Source organism: Chiloscyllium plagiosum, unplaced genomic scaffold (genome assembly GCF_037043375.1).
Source record: "Chiloscyllium plagiosum isolate Xiang-an unplaced genomic scaffold, Cpla_swu_hap1 HiC_scaffold_43, whole genome shotgun sequence".
Taxonomy (NCBI): Eukaryota; Metazoa; Chordata; class Chondrichthyes; order Orectolobiformes; family Hemiscylliidae; genus Chiloscyllium; species Chiloscyllium plagiosum.
The window spans coordinates 3,747,666-3,764,321 of NW_028270181.1; the positions used below are offsets into that span (position 1 = coordinate 3,747,666).

Genomic DNA, 16,656 nt, shown 5'->3' on the forward strand with positions numbered 1-16,656 from the left:
ACAGCCTCATGCATTTACATGCACATAGTGTCATGTGACAGTACCTCATCAAGGCTCCTCCAATATTACGATCCAAACCTATGACGCTACCACAATGAAGGTCAAGTGTGGCCTATACAGGGGAACACAACCCACCTGCAAGTTCCCCTCTGATGCACCCATAGTCCTGACTTGGAAATATATCACTGCTCCTTTAGCGTCACTGGGTCGAAATCCTGGAACACCCTCCCTAACAGCATTGTGAATGCCCTTGCACCTCAAAGACAACAATGGTTCAGGAAGGTAGCTCACCATAACCTTCTCAAGGGCAGTCAGGGCAGGGTAATAAATGCTGGCCCAGTCAGCATGGATTTTTTTTTAAACATCTCATTCTATGTTGTGCAAGTGTCATCAGGATAATATTGACTGTCTATGTAAGGTGCTGAATGAAGGTTGGTGTTCCTCAGGGATCCTAGATTGGAGGTGCCCCTCCTAATGCCCACATTAAGTGGCTCTGGCAGTGAGAATAGCTTATCCTAATACTTTACCAAAAGGCTGATATGAGAGGAAACATAAAATAGGGAAGAAAATAATTATTTTATCCCAGTCTGTATGTTAAGATGAAGTAAAGTTTTTTAGAACTTTCAGTGTAGTCCCAAATACTGAGCTGTGCAATTTATCAATCATCCCAACAATGTTCCCGATGATTACCAGAACACACTCAGCAAGAACATAGGATGTTTGTTTCAGGACTTTGATTTACATTCCGTGGTTTTGGGTTCAGACCTGTCTAACTGACAATGTTAGATTCAAATCAGCACTGGTCTCAAAACATAAAATATGAACTGTCTTACTTACAGGTAATCCCCGTGGTCCAATTGGTCCTGCATATCCAGGATCTCCTTTATCGCCCTAAAACAAATACCATCACAGTTTAATCAATAGTCCAATCAGACTAACGTACATTCAAGGTTAAAGTTTGATTTATTTGCTATGTTATTGGTGCTCAGCTCTGCTAGTGAGGTCACACTGGTTATCAGAATGCCAATGTCGCTGCCTCCTCATTGGGAAAAGCACTGGGTGAATTGAGCTTTGCAGCTCTGCACAATACTGAGGGTTTATCCCTCCCAGTGAACAGGTTCAGATGGTGGACAGTCTGAACCATGAGGTGCACACTTTGCTTGGATAAACAAATGTTTTGGCTGCTTAATGGTTCAGTTGCTAAATGACCTGACCAACGTGGAATGGAGATACACAGGACTACAAGGCCTTTATCCTTTCTCTCTGCTTTATTTATGTGACCTCAGTGGTTTAATTGGCAGGAGTCAGGGAAAGAAAAAAGTCTGACAGAGATTTCATTACAAATTGTTATGGTCTCTTACTGGAATGAAAGAGAACAAATGTCACATACGTAACTGTGTATATTTCTGTGTATTTAGTGTGTCAATGTGTGTGTGTGTATTTGGTGTTCCCCACTGAGGACATACTGGGAGGAGGTAGTGTTATAATGTTAACGTCACTGGAACATAAATCCAGAAGCTCCAGGCTAATCTCACCATGGCAGTAAAAATCTGGGATAAAATGCCAGCCTCCAGGTGACTGCTTAACTTCTGCTGATTGTTATAAAAACCAACAGTTTCCCACCAGAGAAGAATAGAATCATCGAATCCTTAAAATCTGCCATCTTTACCCAATGGGGACTACATGTGACTTCCAGCTCTCTCAGCAATGTGGTTGACCCAAAACTGCCCTCTGGGTAACTAGGGATGAGTAAGAAATAGCCAGCAACATCCCCATGAGTGAAGGTGAAAAGGAAACATCTCCCACCCCCCACCCTCACAATGGGAGTCCATCAAAATCAGGTGCACTTCTGGTCATCCTCTCCCACTTGCTTCCACTCTCTAGACAAGAGAATCCTGGGCAGGCTCGAAAGACATTTCACCCAGTCCTGTGGCTTTCCTGCCCAGTGAGGAACTTTACAATGACAGTCCTCACCCTCTGGTCTGAGCTTCTGTCAAGGACAGTCAGTTAACTCAAGGTCAGAAATTCACGCAACGAGATCTCAGCCAGACTCTAACTTCAGAAAGAAAGAAGAAACATGGAGAGGAGAGTACAAAATTGTATAAAAACACTTGTTTGAAAGAAAATATACAGGATACGGTCAGCAAAGCTAAAAAAAACTGTATCCAAATGTAGTGACTTTCAGAAAAAATTCAGAACTTTTTAAAACTGAAATTGTGTCTTTCCAAATGTTTATTTTTGAAACCATCATTGTCATTATCAGTGTGGGGAAAGATTGCAGTTTATTGAACACAATGCTGATCAGATTTAAATTTCTGCAAATCTTTGTAACCAGAGTTCCGCCAATGTGATTGATGCGTCAGGCTGGTCGATGATTTCATGACTATCGAATTGGGATTACAGTGAACCAGGTAACTTCCCTGTGTGCTCAATCTGAAATTACACATGGAGCTTCCTTCTTTCCAAATTCCACTCCCTTCCTCATCTTTTATCCATCTGATTCTTTTATCCATTCTCCAGTCACAACACTGCGCTTTGTGATCAGCTGCTTTCAGGTACTGTCAACACATTCCCCCCAGCGGTTGGGAATCAGCTCATCACTTCATAAACCTTGATTGTTGATGGGTATTTTTCCCTAAATGCTCCCCATCATCTCTATAACCTGCAAATCTTTGCAAATGTCACCCCCTACTCATTATGAGCATCTCCATCACCCTTCGGAGCTCCATTTTCTCCAGTTAAGATTCCATTCCATCCATAGAATTGAGACAAGATTGCGTTACTCTTCTTCATCCTGCCCTTGGCATTTGATGCAGTTGACTCTAATCACTCACAACCACTTATTCTCCTCTCTGCTCTGACCATGCACAATTGACTCCCTGCTTGCAGGTATCTCTGCTCCAACTGCAATTCAAGTAGAGGGTACAATGTTTTGTCTTGCTTAGCCCAAACCCTGAATCTCATCCATCAACAAGACTGCCGATCTTTACCACTGAAATCTCCTTGCACTGTATCAGCCAATCTCACTGCTGTTTAACAGCTGAAACCAATCACCATCCAACTCTTAAGGTCTTCACAAGCATGGCCAAGGTATCTCAAGGTTCAGGTTTTGAAATACATCTACTGCCAGCCGCACAGGTTCAGCATCCTCCTTGCCTCTCCTTCACCCCGATGCTGGGTTTTGGTCATGTTCCCCACATACACACAGGCATTACTTTACCTCAGAATCATTTTCAAGTCACAAAAAAGGGTTTCTGGTGCTGCGATGATATTGGGATCAGAAACCTGTTGAGGCCAGTTCATTTGATATATTCAAGAGGGAGCTGGACGTGGTCCTTGCAGCTAAAGGAATCAAGGGGTATGGAGAGAAAGTGAGAGTGGGATTGTGAGATTCCACGATCAGCCACCATCAGATTGAATGGTGGTGTAGGCTCGAAGGGCTGAAAGGCCTACTCCTGCACCTATTTTCTATGTTTCTATCAACATGGGCTTAAATCTCTCCAGCGCAGCTGGTGGAATTTATAAACTCAATGAATAAATCTGCAACATGAAGCTAGTCTCAGTAATGGTGCCAACGAAACTATCACCAATTGCTGTAAACTCATCTGGTTCACCAATGTCCTTTAGGGAAGGAAACTGCCACCCTTACCTGGTCTAGCCTCCACGTGACACCAGAACCACAGCAATGTGGTTGATTTTTTAGTTCCCTCTGAAATAGCTGAGTAAACCACTCAGTTCAAAGACAATTAGGGATGGGCAATAAATGCTGGCTAAGTCAGTGGGTACCAGATCCCATGAAAGAACACACTGATGTTGAGTTTCTGCAGATTGGGCCTGCTATTGGCTAAAGCAGCCTATTACATTGAAGAGGTCGTTTTGGTGCAAATGGAGAACAAATCAAGTTTCTGTGATGCTTTTGCTGATTCAGAAACAGCATACCGGAAGCCAGCCAGTGATGGTGGGTGTTATCAACTTGGTGAGTTTTTGTTATCGGTGGAGCAGGGTTTTTAAATCAAATTCATTCTTTTCCCTTGTGAGATGCCTCAGACAGATAACTGCCAAAATGTTTTTACATTTTTAAAAAAGAATATTTTACTGAATGCTTCAGTATACTTCTTTCAAAGTCATTTGTGGAAGTTTATAATCAGGTGACTCACAGACAGAGGACTGGACACTAATCAATCATTACCTGGTCTGAGGTTAATCAAATAATTACGATTAATAGTTCCTGCTGTAGGTCCCTCTTAAGGCGCAGTGGTAGTGTCCCTAACCCTAGACTGAAGTGCCCAGGTTCAAGTCCCACCTGCTCCAGAGGTTAAGATTAGATTAGACTAGATTACATTACAGTGTGGAAACAGGTGCTTCAGCCCAACAAGTCCACACCGACCCGCCGAAGCGCAACCCACCCATACCCCTACATTTACCCCTTACCTAACACTACGGGCAATTTAGCATGGCCAATTCACCTAACCTGCACATCTTTGGACTATGGGAGGAAACCGGAGCACCCGGAGGAAACCCACGCAGACACGGGGAGAACGTGCAAACTCCACACAGTCAGTCGCCTGAGGCGGGAATTGAACCCGGTTCTCTGGTGCTGTGTGGCAGCAGTGCTAACCACTGTGCCACCGTGCCGCCCACGGTGTGTAATAACATCTCTGAATAGATTGATTAGAAGAGTAGGTAAATAAAAACAAGCAACAGTCCCTGCCACATTCTCATGCCAACCAATGAACACCCTGATCTCACGCAATATTAATTATTGTTCCCTATTAAAACTTCATAGAAGAGTTACGATTCATAGGTATGAAAATGACTTTGACCTTGAGCAGGAATTTCAACAATGACTTTGCTCTGGAAAACCAACCCAATTCCAGCTGCAATTTGCTAACTGGGTACAAAGGGGTATCTCACAATTTACAGGAAAAGGGCACATGCATCTCATTACCTGTGGAGTGAGGAGAGAGCACACAAAGGGAAAGTGAGGGACCAAGGAGAGGGGAAGAGAGAGAGAGAAAAAAAGATGAGAGAGGCAGAGGGAGAAGAGAAAATAAGGTGAGGAAAGCAAGAATATGAATTGGAGAGAGGAGAAAGAGAGAGAGAGAGAGAGAGAGAGAGAGAAAGAAAAAGAGAGATTGACTTATTATGTGTTTTGTGCAACATGTTCCCTGTCTCTCTCTCGTTTTGTATTTTTCATGGAGACTGGGGTAGAGTGAAATCAGCAACAACATTGAACTCTACCAACCGCTCAGGATGGAGTCAGAAATGGCTGGAAAGGGCATGAGTGAACAACAAAGGCTCCAACCTGACAGTGTTCCCGGCAATGACAGGGCCCAAAGGCACCTCTGGGTTACCGGTTCAAGCTTGTCCCATCACCAAACTCTCTTTGTTAAAACAGAAGCGGGCTGTAGGCACTTTTCTATTGCAGATCTGATTGCTTCACTGGACTAAATTCAAGTGATTTGCAGATGTTACTGTAGAAGTGTCAATACAGTATTAAAGTAAGGTCAGGCCGATAGTGTAGTGTTATTGATCAGATAAATGGTCACTGTGCCACATTGTAAAACATGTTCGTATTTTCAACTTAATTTGTTAATTTCCCATCTGTTGCAGTTTCTCTCACCAAATTGTAAAGCCTGAGGATCTGCCTCATCACTGTTCGACACCACCCCTCAAGAAGAAGTGCGCAACCAGTCCCTTGGAAAAAGATATTGCCTGGAGGTAAATATTCTAATCTGCATTAGATTATTTACCGCTGTCTGTTTCTAAGCAACATTTGTGTGGTCTGGAAATTCAATCATTTTAGCCAATCATCCCATGTTTTCTCTGACTCTTACCCTTTCTCCTTTTGGTCCTGCTGGCCCTGGTACACCCTACATGGAAATGAATATATTGAAGAACATCAGACTGTCTACTCCCAACATCTAGCAACAATAATGTATACAACAATACTATATACAATTGTGTATACAATAAGTGTATACAACCACACCATATATAATAGTGTATACCATACACAATAGTGCATACAACAATACCATATACAATAAGTATACAATAACACCGTATGCAAAAAAGGCCCAGTGTTAGAACAGAAGAGCACTTTGCTCATTCAGAGAACAGAACATGGACCAATTGCTCAGCCTAAAGAAAATTAAGTAGCGCTCTCTTAGTAGGACTGGGGCATTTCTGTTGGTAACATAACCCTGGGTTTACTCCAATGGAGTGAAAAACACTCAGTGATATCCCTCCTCAGGCCAATCATTAAAATGTCTTACACATGGAGGCATGAGTCAATGGCTTGGAGGTAATCTTCCTTCCAGTTTCCCAGTGGTGTTACAGTTAGATTTGGGAATGCTGCATCAAGTGATTCCTTTGGCTGGCATGACATCTTCCCATTTCATGAGACACAGATAAATCTTACAATCTGATTTAGGTTTCTTAGAAAATTCTATGTTTTGTGTGAATGAAACAAAGGGAGGTGACTGACATTAGCAATGAGGTGTCAGCAGTTTAAATGGGATTTAAGTGGCTGCAGTGAGGGTTGGACAATGTAAATTTTTAAAGCCATTATTGATATTTTAAGTACCTGTGCAAAATTACATTTATTTGCACAAGGCATGTCAGGTGAATTTAACCTGTCAGAGAGAGGTGGTGCTGGAGAGCTTTGTCAAAGATGTGTGGGTACTATTAACAGAGGCTCTGAAATACTGACAATATAGGCTGAGGACAGTTAATGAATTGTCTCAGATTAATCTCTCTGCTATCTTAGAAATTACACTAATGGTTAAAGACTTGCTGTACGAATACACGGGGGAGGACTAGGCAATGAGACTGTAGTTGGGAAATATGCAGGTCGCAATGCAACCTAATGTTTCAGTGCAACATTGCAGGGTGGGAGGGAAGTAGTTGTGAGACAAATATTCTACTATTGAATTGGCTAAATATTCAAGGAGATTTACACTGTTAAAGTCAACTTAATCTAGAATTTACAGCTTCATGCTGTTATAGTCTATTTTATTGCTTAATTAAATAATGTGTTACTCATGACAATTATCAGTTGTAACAGTGAAATCTACAATTAAAAACTAGTCGTCCTCCGTAAAGCACAGAATTGCTACTCTGCAGACAATCTACATCACCAGGCGAACAACACTTCCTTTCATATAATCATCAAATCTAAAATCCAACAGGTTCCTATGGTACAATTTATTTGCTTTACAACTAGTTTCACGCATTGGTAATTGCTTAGTTCAGGACCTAAACTGTTATTGGCTGTGAATGTCTGGATCAATGATCCCTTGCATAGTGCTAGCGGTTTGGTTTAGGTGCCTCTACCTCACTGAAAGTAACTACTTTCCCCAACATGATGAGGACACTCAGAATTGGTCTAGCAGCTGCTGACAGATGTTACTGGAAGCTGGATATGAGCAGACAGACAGACAGACAATGTATACACACTCCAGGATTGGCACTCAGACAGGAATTCTACCCTTGCTCTACAACATCAACTGGTGAAACTACCAATCTCTGGGGTGAGGCCAGTATATCCACTAGTGGGGGCTTAAAGCTACAGTTATCTATTGACGCTGGTATTACCATTTTTAGATGGAGCCTGGAGGGAAGGGGGGGAATATTCGGAATTCAGGCAGTTCTGAGCTAGTTCCAGTGACAGAAGTTTAAATCCAAGGTAACAGTAAATGGATTGCCTTATTGTGTCGATATTCCAGGACCCTGCTATTGATCAACTAGCTTGGCTGACCCTTGAGGGATGGATCAATGACTGGGAATAAGGTCTTTGCCTGCTCTGATCCCAAGTATCTTGTACATAATGGGCCTAGTCCTGAATGGGCATGTGCAAGTGAGTTGTTCTGTTAACTTCCCCAGCTTTAGCTAGTTTATCTTCTGCAGTGTCCCTGACAATTTGACTCTGTCTACTGTCATGCACTTTGTCAAGAAGAATAGAGGAGCTGAATATTATTTAAGTGGAGAAAGACTGCAGGAAGCTGCTGAACATAGGGATTTCAAAGCCCTCGGGGATAAATCTCAAAAAGCTGGCAACCACGTTTAGCAGATAATCGGGAAACAAATGGAATGTTGGCCTTTAGTTCAAAGGGAATAGAATATGAAAGTAAGGAGATTTTGATAAAACTGTACAAGGCATGAGTCAGACCACAACTGGAATACTGTGAACAGGTTCAGCTAAGGAAAGATACACTGACATTGCAGGCAGTCCAGAGACAGTTCACTCGGCTGATCCTGGGTACGGAGGGACTATCTTACATGGACAGGTTGAGTAGGTAAAGCCTGTAGTAGTTGGAATTTAGAAGAATGAAACATAACCTTATTGAAACAATCAAGATTCTTAAGGACCCGGCAGGGTAGATGTGGAAATGTTGTTTCCCCTTGAGGGAGTGTCTCAGATCAGGGGATATAATCTCAGTATAAGGGTCACCCTTTTAAGGCAGAGATGAGGAGGAATTTCTCCTCTCAGACGGTAGTGAATCTGTGGAACAGTTTAACACAAAAATTTGGGATAACATATATTCAAGGCTGAGAAAGATAGATTTTTGATCAGGAAAGGAATCGGTGAATCAAGGGTTATGGGGAAAAGGCAAGAAAGCGGAATCGAGGATTATCAGATCAGCCATGATCTCATTGAATGGCAGCGCAGACTCAATGGGCTGAATGGTCTACTTCTCTTCCTACATCTTATGGTCTCATGGAATCTACCTTGGAAATTGCTATGTGGCCCATCAGGGTGAGGTTATGTGCTCTATAATTGAGAAAACAGACTGCTCGACATGTTCCGACAGGGACTGTTAAGCATGATGAGAAATCTCTTTCAAATTAAATATTATTGATAGGGATGAACACTCATCTCAGACAGCAACATAGAACCACTGATAGCTGCTGAATTTTGTTTTCATTGAATTGGAATTTCACCTCCATCATCATTGCATCAATTTATCATTCAATTCTGGAGACAAGGTTCATTGTTATTTTAAGGGTCTGCTTTGGTCAGTATAGCTCTAAGGTTATGGGACCAAGTTACACATCAACATTAAATGCTTCAGACCTACTAAGACAGAATAGATTTACTATAAACCACAGATTGTTTCGGTATATGAAAATGTAGGACATTTGAAAATTTCAAAATGTAACCAAAATTGGGTCATGTTCAGTATAGCACGGTGTTTAAAAGAGAAAAGCAAAAGGACTAAATTTTGACCTCCTACATTAGTTAATTTACCAGAATTACAACACTGTGGCTCCAAATATTCGTACCCATTGAACAGTCACATTACTTAAGCAGCTCCTAAGACAAATGATTGACCAAAAGGTTAAATAAGCGATCGCATGCATTGGCACATTTCTCATGCTTCATTTACAATGGAATCAGTTCACTGTACAGGCATGTAATACAGCAATATTTAATTCATTAGGCAGTCCGACAGCAGTGTAGCAGGCATGAACGATCGAGCAGAATGGATGTATGGAACTCACCAGTGGCCCAGGCTGTCCATCAAAGCCAGAAGCACCCTGGATGGTGTATGAAGTGTTAAAAGTGGAAAGAACAGTGGGGAAGAGATGAGTGTAGCAGTGAAAAGGGACATGTGTGGCATAACTCAATGAAAGGTGATGACATAACGTTGAAAGAGATGAGGACTTGACATATCTGTCAGCGCACAAGATTGTTTGTAGAAAAACAAAACATACGTTTGAGTATTTCAAGCTCATGGGCTACAAAAATGTTTAATTCTTCATTCTATGAATGGCAATAGAACCATTGTACAGTTACCTGTTTTACCTTTCTACCTGGCTGCAGGACATCTCAGAAACCGGTGCAAGATGCTAGTTTGGAAAAGTGAATGTCAAATCTTCACAACTAAGAGAGGGAGAGTATGACCAATGTGGCATGCTATTGAAAGTGAATTATGATACCTGTAAACTGGACCAATAATGAATGATGCCATTGAAAAATGAATTATGTTCTGAAGAGTCATACCAGACTCGAACCCTGTTTCTTGCTCTATAGATGCTGCTGACCTGCTGAATTTCAACCCCAATCTGTGGTATTGATGACACAGCAATATCTGCTGCCTATTATGTAATCCCATTAATGGACAGTAAAATATTGAACATAGGAAGAAAATAGCTATTATAACACACTTGAAGTTTGAGATCATAATGCATCATCCCATCATTGAACACAGTCCATTCTGGTGAACTTCTCTGCAGTTTTAATGGCTGTTTTAAATAGGCAAGATTTAAGTTGTGCTTGTGTTTTCACTGGCCTACCTATTCCTTCACTGTATTGACAGTCTGGTAATGAGGAGAGAACTTTCCCTGCAATTAAGGAGACTGATATTACAAGTAGATAGAGTAGAATGGGTTTATATTGCCTGGAATTTCAAAGAATGAAGTGATCTCAATATGGTAAGATAATAAGGTAGTTGCCAATTCCACTGGCTGGAGAATCTCAACCTAGGGTCATAGTCTCAGGAAAATCTCAGCAGGTCTGGCGTCTTCTGTGGAGAGAAATCAGAGTTGACGTTTTGGTCCAATGAGCCCTTCCTCAGAGCAGACTCGAAATGTTAACTCTGATTTCTCTTCCACAGATGCTGCCAGATGTGCTGAGATTTTCCAGCAAGTTCCGTTTTTGTTTCCAGAATCTGTGGTTCTTTTGGTTTTTCATAGTCTCAGGATGTGGGTTCAATCATTTAGGCCTTCTTCATTCAGATGATACTTGGAATTCTCAATTCCAAAGAGCTGTGGACACTTAGTCATTAAGCAGATTCAAGACTGAGATTGATGAGATATTTCAGTGTAAAGGGAGTTTAGTTTTGTAATAAAGTGGGAACTTGGAAATGAGGTAAGAGAGCAAAGCAGAGGCTGAAAAGCCTCTTCTTGCATCTAGCTTGTATGTAATTGAAATAATAGTGTTACAGATAGCCATAAGTGATTAAACAAAAGTCTGCTATTTTAAATTGTGAAAATCCACTGCATTAAAATAAATTGGACTTAAAGTAACTACAGGCACACAATCCTTTATCCAAAATGCTTGGGACCAACTGGTTTTCAAAATTCAGAATTTTTCGAATTTCAGGATAAGTGACAGTTCAACGATGAAATTTTTAAAAATTTTACCGAACAGCAGACTCAATGTGAGTACTACGGGCCCGGAGACAGAATTGAGGCCTGGTCGTGCTGGGCCATGTCCCCCCATGTCACATCTGCGTGCGTGACACGCAGCGACTGGTTGTGGAGTTGGGTTAACTGTTTGCACGACAACAACCTTGTTAATGAGATAAAAACTTCACAAAAAGCCTTTGGATTTTGGAGCTTTTCAGATTCCGGGTTTTCGAATAAAAGGTTGTTTACCTGTATTACCCCATAAATAATTGCAGAATTCTGTTCCATGTGCTTTCTTAGTTGTTGTGATTTTTCAATGTATTTATTTGTTAAAAAGGTAAATATTGTGAAATAATTTGGGGAATGCATAAGTAGTTGGAATTTATTTGACAAATGAATGGTGGTTTCATAGCAGTTCCTATTAATCCAAACACCAAGGCCCCTCTGGCTGAGCACATGGACAGCACACAAATTTTGTTGCACTCTGTTCTGGACCCTCATGGTTTCTTCCTTCTGACACAAGTATCTGGTTCATGTTGATAAGACTCATTTATAATCATTTCAGTTAGCCTTTGTATTTTCAATGCAGTGGTTCGGTCAGAAAAGCTTAGATGTGCTACCCCCGTGAGGTTGGGTCTTGGTTTTGGCTGCATGGGTTTTCTTCTGTTTCTGCCCCCCGTTCTACAAGTTCTCTCTCATCTTTGAGGGTCTTCTCTCCACCACGACTCCCCCAACATGTCCCTTCTCCACAGTCCCTGTGTCTTGTGTTCTTCCAGGGCGAAATGTGGCTACATGCATTTTATTTTTTATTTGTTTATTTATTGAACAAAATTCTAATTTATCTTCATGTTTTATTGATGAGTGTGTTTTACAGAGTTGCCCACAGCTTGTGCCACCAAAACAGTTCATGCTTCCAAGGATGGGGAAGATCTATTCAGGTTCTCCACAGACACTGTAGAGCTCAGACATAATTTGGGAAACTGGGAGGTTGAATGTTACCTCTGGATCGGATCATCTTGCTGCAGATATTTAACGTTACCTAACTTTACGAACTTGAGGATGACATGCATTCACACACACATTATCATTAGATGCTTTCTACACTGGTAGCTCTTTGAGGGTTAATTGGATTTGAAGTAGGTTACACACATTGTCATGCCCTGAAATGGCATTCTCCAACTGGCAAGTACATGTCAGAATTGTTGCAGACAGATGCAGTAGAAGATGTAACTTACAGGCAGTCCCAGGTGACCTCGGTCACCTTTTTCACCTTTCACACCATCTGACCCAGGGTCACCCTGCACCAATGACAAAATGAGTTCAGATTACTTTTAACAGTGTCATATGTATCATACATACATTATCAATCATTTACCAAATTTATCAGATTGTTGTATATAACCCCTTGGATCCAGTCATCCATCTCACAGGCTAATCATTTGATGCAATTGTGGCAGAATTTTCTGACTGATGCTGTTTTAACACCAGCCTGACTATTATAAAAGGATTACATCCAGGTTTAAGGGAACACTCTAATCTGAGCACAAACAGCTTTGAGAATTAAAGCTATTAAAATCTCAGTTGAAGGGGAAAACTTGAAGAAAAGGGCAAGAACATGGGAGCTGTGCATAAACTAACTTGTAAGATAGTAATCCCTCTAGTCCCTTGATTGGCTTGGGCACGTGTCCCAGGTACTAGAACAATGCACAGTATCGGAATGGAAACCTGAGAAATGAAAAATGACTAACTGCAGAAGGGGATTTAATGCAAGTTGAGAGTTAATGTAAACCAGGATGGAGTGAGTGGGAGAAACTGCTACCAGTCAGATAACCTGGTATCGACAGATTTAGTCATCACTCTGATATTTCTATTGAAATTGATTAGATTATGCTGTTATTGATGTTGATAACCAAATTAATTCCCAGTGCTAAGGATATTATAAACTTAACCTGTCAAAAACAATTAAGGGCCATTATATTCAGTGTTTGACACTGGCCAAGATCTTTAACAGCCATGATGCAAAACAAATTGGAAAACAGATTGAGAACAGCATTTATTATAATAGCAGATATGGTAAAAGGGGGTTACCAAAAGCATTTTCAACAAGGTCATAAAAGTCTCTCACATTGATCATGATTGACACACAGCTGCTCAGAGATTCACAGAAACTGGGACTAGGAATAAAGCTGGACATCAAATCCATGGAGAAGATGAAAGCTCTCCATTTGGAGAAAGCAAATCAGTCCAAGGTAAGGAACAGGGCAGCTCATTTATAATGTGAGATCAGAGAGAAATAGTTTCCATTTCCCTCTTCAGAAAGCTGGACTGCACGTCAATAAAACACATGACACAACTGGTTTCCTTTTCAAACAGTTTACAAATTTTAACCAATGCAGAAGGAGGGGAAAGATTACAGTGAAGAAAGTCACCAAACTGACCTCTGCAACCTGCAGAATGTGCAATTGAGTACAATTAAAATTACCTTTGTCCCTGGAAGACCATGTGGTCCCTGAGAAAACAGAAACAAAAAAAAAGTTTCATACAGATAATATATCTGCTTACTTGTATATGCTAATTGGAGTTCCTTTGAGTTTTAAAAATAGAACTAATTGCATTATTTCCTAAGGTTTATTTTGGTGATCATTTTGGTGTGTGTGTGTGTTTTCATTAAACAAAAACAACTTCAAAATTATTGCTTTGCAAGCCTCACAAGAACTGCAATTTAAATCTGTGTTTACATCTTTAGCCAGAAAATCACAGCTTCATGAAGAATCAACTGTCACCAAAACTAAAATTAAATCTTTGGGGAGCTAAACAGGAGCTACCTGCATCTCTCCCTTCCGGTCTATATGGTTAGTATTTAATATCCTCAGTCTTTCATGTTATTCTGGTTTCCTGGTGGGAAGAGGAGAATGAATCCTTACCATTGGACCTGGAGGTCCCTCTGGCCCTGGAGGACCACTCACCTGCAAAAGTGAAAAACAACCCTCAGTAGATAAACAAGGAAGTCTTTACAAACAGCTCAGAACAATGCTCTATCCCACTCTCCAGTTATCACGATTGAAGGAATGGTAGTAGAGGCCCTTCAAACTTCAAGAAATTTTTAAATTAAAATAGTTGGAGGGAAATCTCTCATAGAGCTGCACATAAATTACTTTAAAACATTTTGAGGTGGTAATGGAATCCATCCTGGTTAGTCCTCCTTACTAACATCTGGGAGCTTGTGCCAAAATTGCGAGAACTGTCTCATAGACAAGTCACACAACAGGCTGGCAGTCACACTACAGAATTATACCTAACAAACAATATTCCAGACAACATTGTTACTATTCCTGGATGTGTGTTTCCCACTGGCAAGACAGACCGAGCAGAGGGAGCCTCATAATAATATACACTCAGACAGAGTTGCTTTGGGAGCATTCATTGTTAGTTTTGGATCTATGAAGTCTCATGGCATCAGATCAAGCATGGGCAAGAAAACCTCCAGCTGATTACTATGTACTGCCACAAACAACCATGAATGTGTGTGAACAATTAAATAACTCATAGGAGGAGGAGGAGAAGGCTCCACAAATATTTCCATCCTTAATGACGGGGGAGCCCAGCATGTCAGTGCAAAAGGTGAGGCTGAAGCATTTGCAACAATATTCAGGCAAAAGTGCTTCGTGGTTAATCCATCTCAGACACCTCCAGAGGTTCTGAATATCACAAAGGGCAGTCTTTGGCCAAATCTATTCACTTCATGTGATACTGAGCGACAACTGAAGATAATAGATACAGTAAAGGCTGCGAGGCCCCAACAACACTCCAGCAATAGTACTGAAGACCTGTGCTCCAAAATCTGCTGCTTCCCTTGCCAAGCTGTTCCAGTACAGCTACAACACTGGCATCTACTTGACAATGTGGAAATTTACACAGGTAAATCTCATACACAAAAAGCAGGACAAATCCAATCCCGCGAGTATACAATGAATTGATGGAAGTTGTGAACACTGGTCTCAGGCAGCACTTGCTTCACAATAAAAGTAAACAATTGAAGTAGATATCATTATTTGGTGATGCTTAGAACCATCATTTCCAGGCTTGCTTAGATTGTTCAAGGTTTTCAAATATTATATCTGATACTTCATTTATGACAATGTTTAAACATTTCATGGTTTATTGTTATCTGCAATGCATTGCCTACAGATTCAATCAGAATTTTCAAAAGGGGAATTAGATAAATATTTGAAGAATAAAAATTTGCCAGGCTGTGGAAGAGTACCTAATTGAATGGGTCTCTCAAACAGAGTTAATATGAATATTCACACTGCTCAAACCCACAGTCACTCAGCTTCCCTCAGTTTACCCATTGCAATTTGTGATTTCATAGCAGTTATTTCAAGTTCCTAGGAATGTGCTTTGGCTGTTGCTTTGGGCTGGTAATAAGGCAATATGTGGCAGTCCTGACAGCAGAAAGGTTAAAGCTTTTGAATCAGCAACATTTCAGTACAATAGCCATAGTTTCTGAACATCTAAGACTTACCAATGTACAGCTTCATTCTGTACGTTACTGTGCCTTATTACTTGTTACTTTAAATAGACAAGGGAAGGCTGTGCAACCACATTGAGTGCTCACATTCTAACAGCACAAGCAATGACACACAAACTTTGGAGCGTTCAGTGTTTGACTTGTGCAAAGAAAATAAATGATACAATTCTTACCGTATCACCCTTCTCTCCTTTATCTGCCTGAAATCAAAAATCAAAATAAATTCCAGTCAGTCTTTACTCTAGAGGAGTAACCCATTGTATTGATAGATTCCAGCAGGAGGCAAGCACATTATCCCCACTGAAAAAATCAGAGGAAAGTGTGTGCACCTAATTTAGACATAATCTAACTTTATTTGTCTCCTTTCCCAGGATGTCACTGGCTGGGCAAGCAATTGTTGCTGATCCCTAAATGCTCCGGAGAAGGTGGTGGTGAGCTGCCTTCCTGGACTGTGTAAGTCCATCCATTCATAATAACACCAGAATGAGGAACTGGAGGAGGCCATTCAGCCCCTCAAGCCTGCTCTGCCATTTGATACAATCATGGCTGATCTCATCTTGGCCGCAACTCTACTTTCCAACCTGTTCTTCATAATCCTTCAACCCATCACTCATTAAAACATTGTCTCTCTCATTCAATGTAGATACCTCTACAATGCCCTTAGGGAGAGAATTCCAGGGTTTTGACCCAGTGACAGTGAAGGAACTACAATATATTTCCAAGTCATGATAATGAGTGACTTGCAGGAGGTGGTGTTCCCACTTATCTGTTATAATTATCCTTCTACGTTATCTACAAGGAAGCCACAATAGTTCTATTTTCTGCACAATCTGTTGAGATTATTCCAACTCCATCCATACTGCTATGTTTGAACTATACTAGTTTCCTCCCTTTGTTTCGCTAAATTGCTGTGAGAATGTTCTGAAGCACATGAACACACTCCCACTGCTTTTCTAAGATGTGGCAGCTACGTCCCAGTTCTGAAATAC

The 16,656-nt window shown here is 40.9% G+C and overlaps 1 protein-coding gene across 16 annotated transcripts in view; it reads right to left on the reverse strand.

The window, feature by feature from the left end:
* Window positions 1-16,656, reverse strand: part of col13a1 (collagen, type XIII, alpha 1) — a 121,135-nt gene that overhangs the window by 19,334 nt on the left and 85,145 nt on the right. For 13 of the 16 annotated variants that reach the window (XM_087982502.1, XM_087982504.1, XM_087982510.1 and 10 more), the window contains 7 exons: window positions 15,841-15,867; window positions 14,061-14,102; window positions 13,619-13,645; window positions 12,372-12,434; window positions 9,508-9,543; window positions 5,838-5,873; window positions 838-891 (listed from right to left, as the gene is read on the reverse strand). In XM_087982502.1, coding sequence (XP_087838628.1) covers window positions 838-891; window positions 5,838-5,873; window positions 9,508-9,543; window positions 12,372-12,434; window positions 13,619-13,645; window positions 14,061-14,102; window positions 15,841-15,867 — 285 coding nt within the window. The remainder of the gene's footprint in view (window positions 1-837; window positions 892-5,837; window positions 5,874-9,507; window positions 9,544-12,371; window positions 12,435-13,618; window positions 13,646-14,060; window positions 14,103-15,840; window positions 15,868-16,656) is intronic. The other 3 variants (XM_087982509.1, XM_087982508.1, XM_087982506.1) reach the window with 2 other exon arrangements.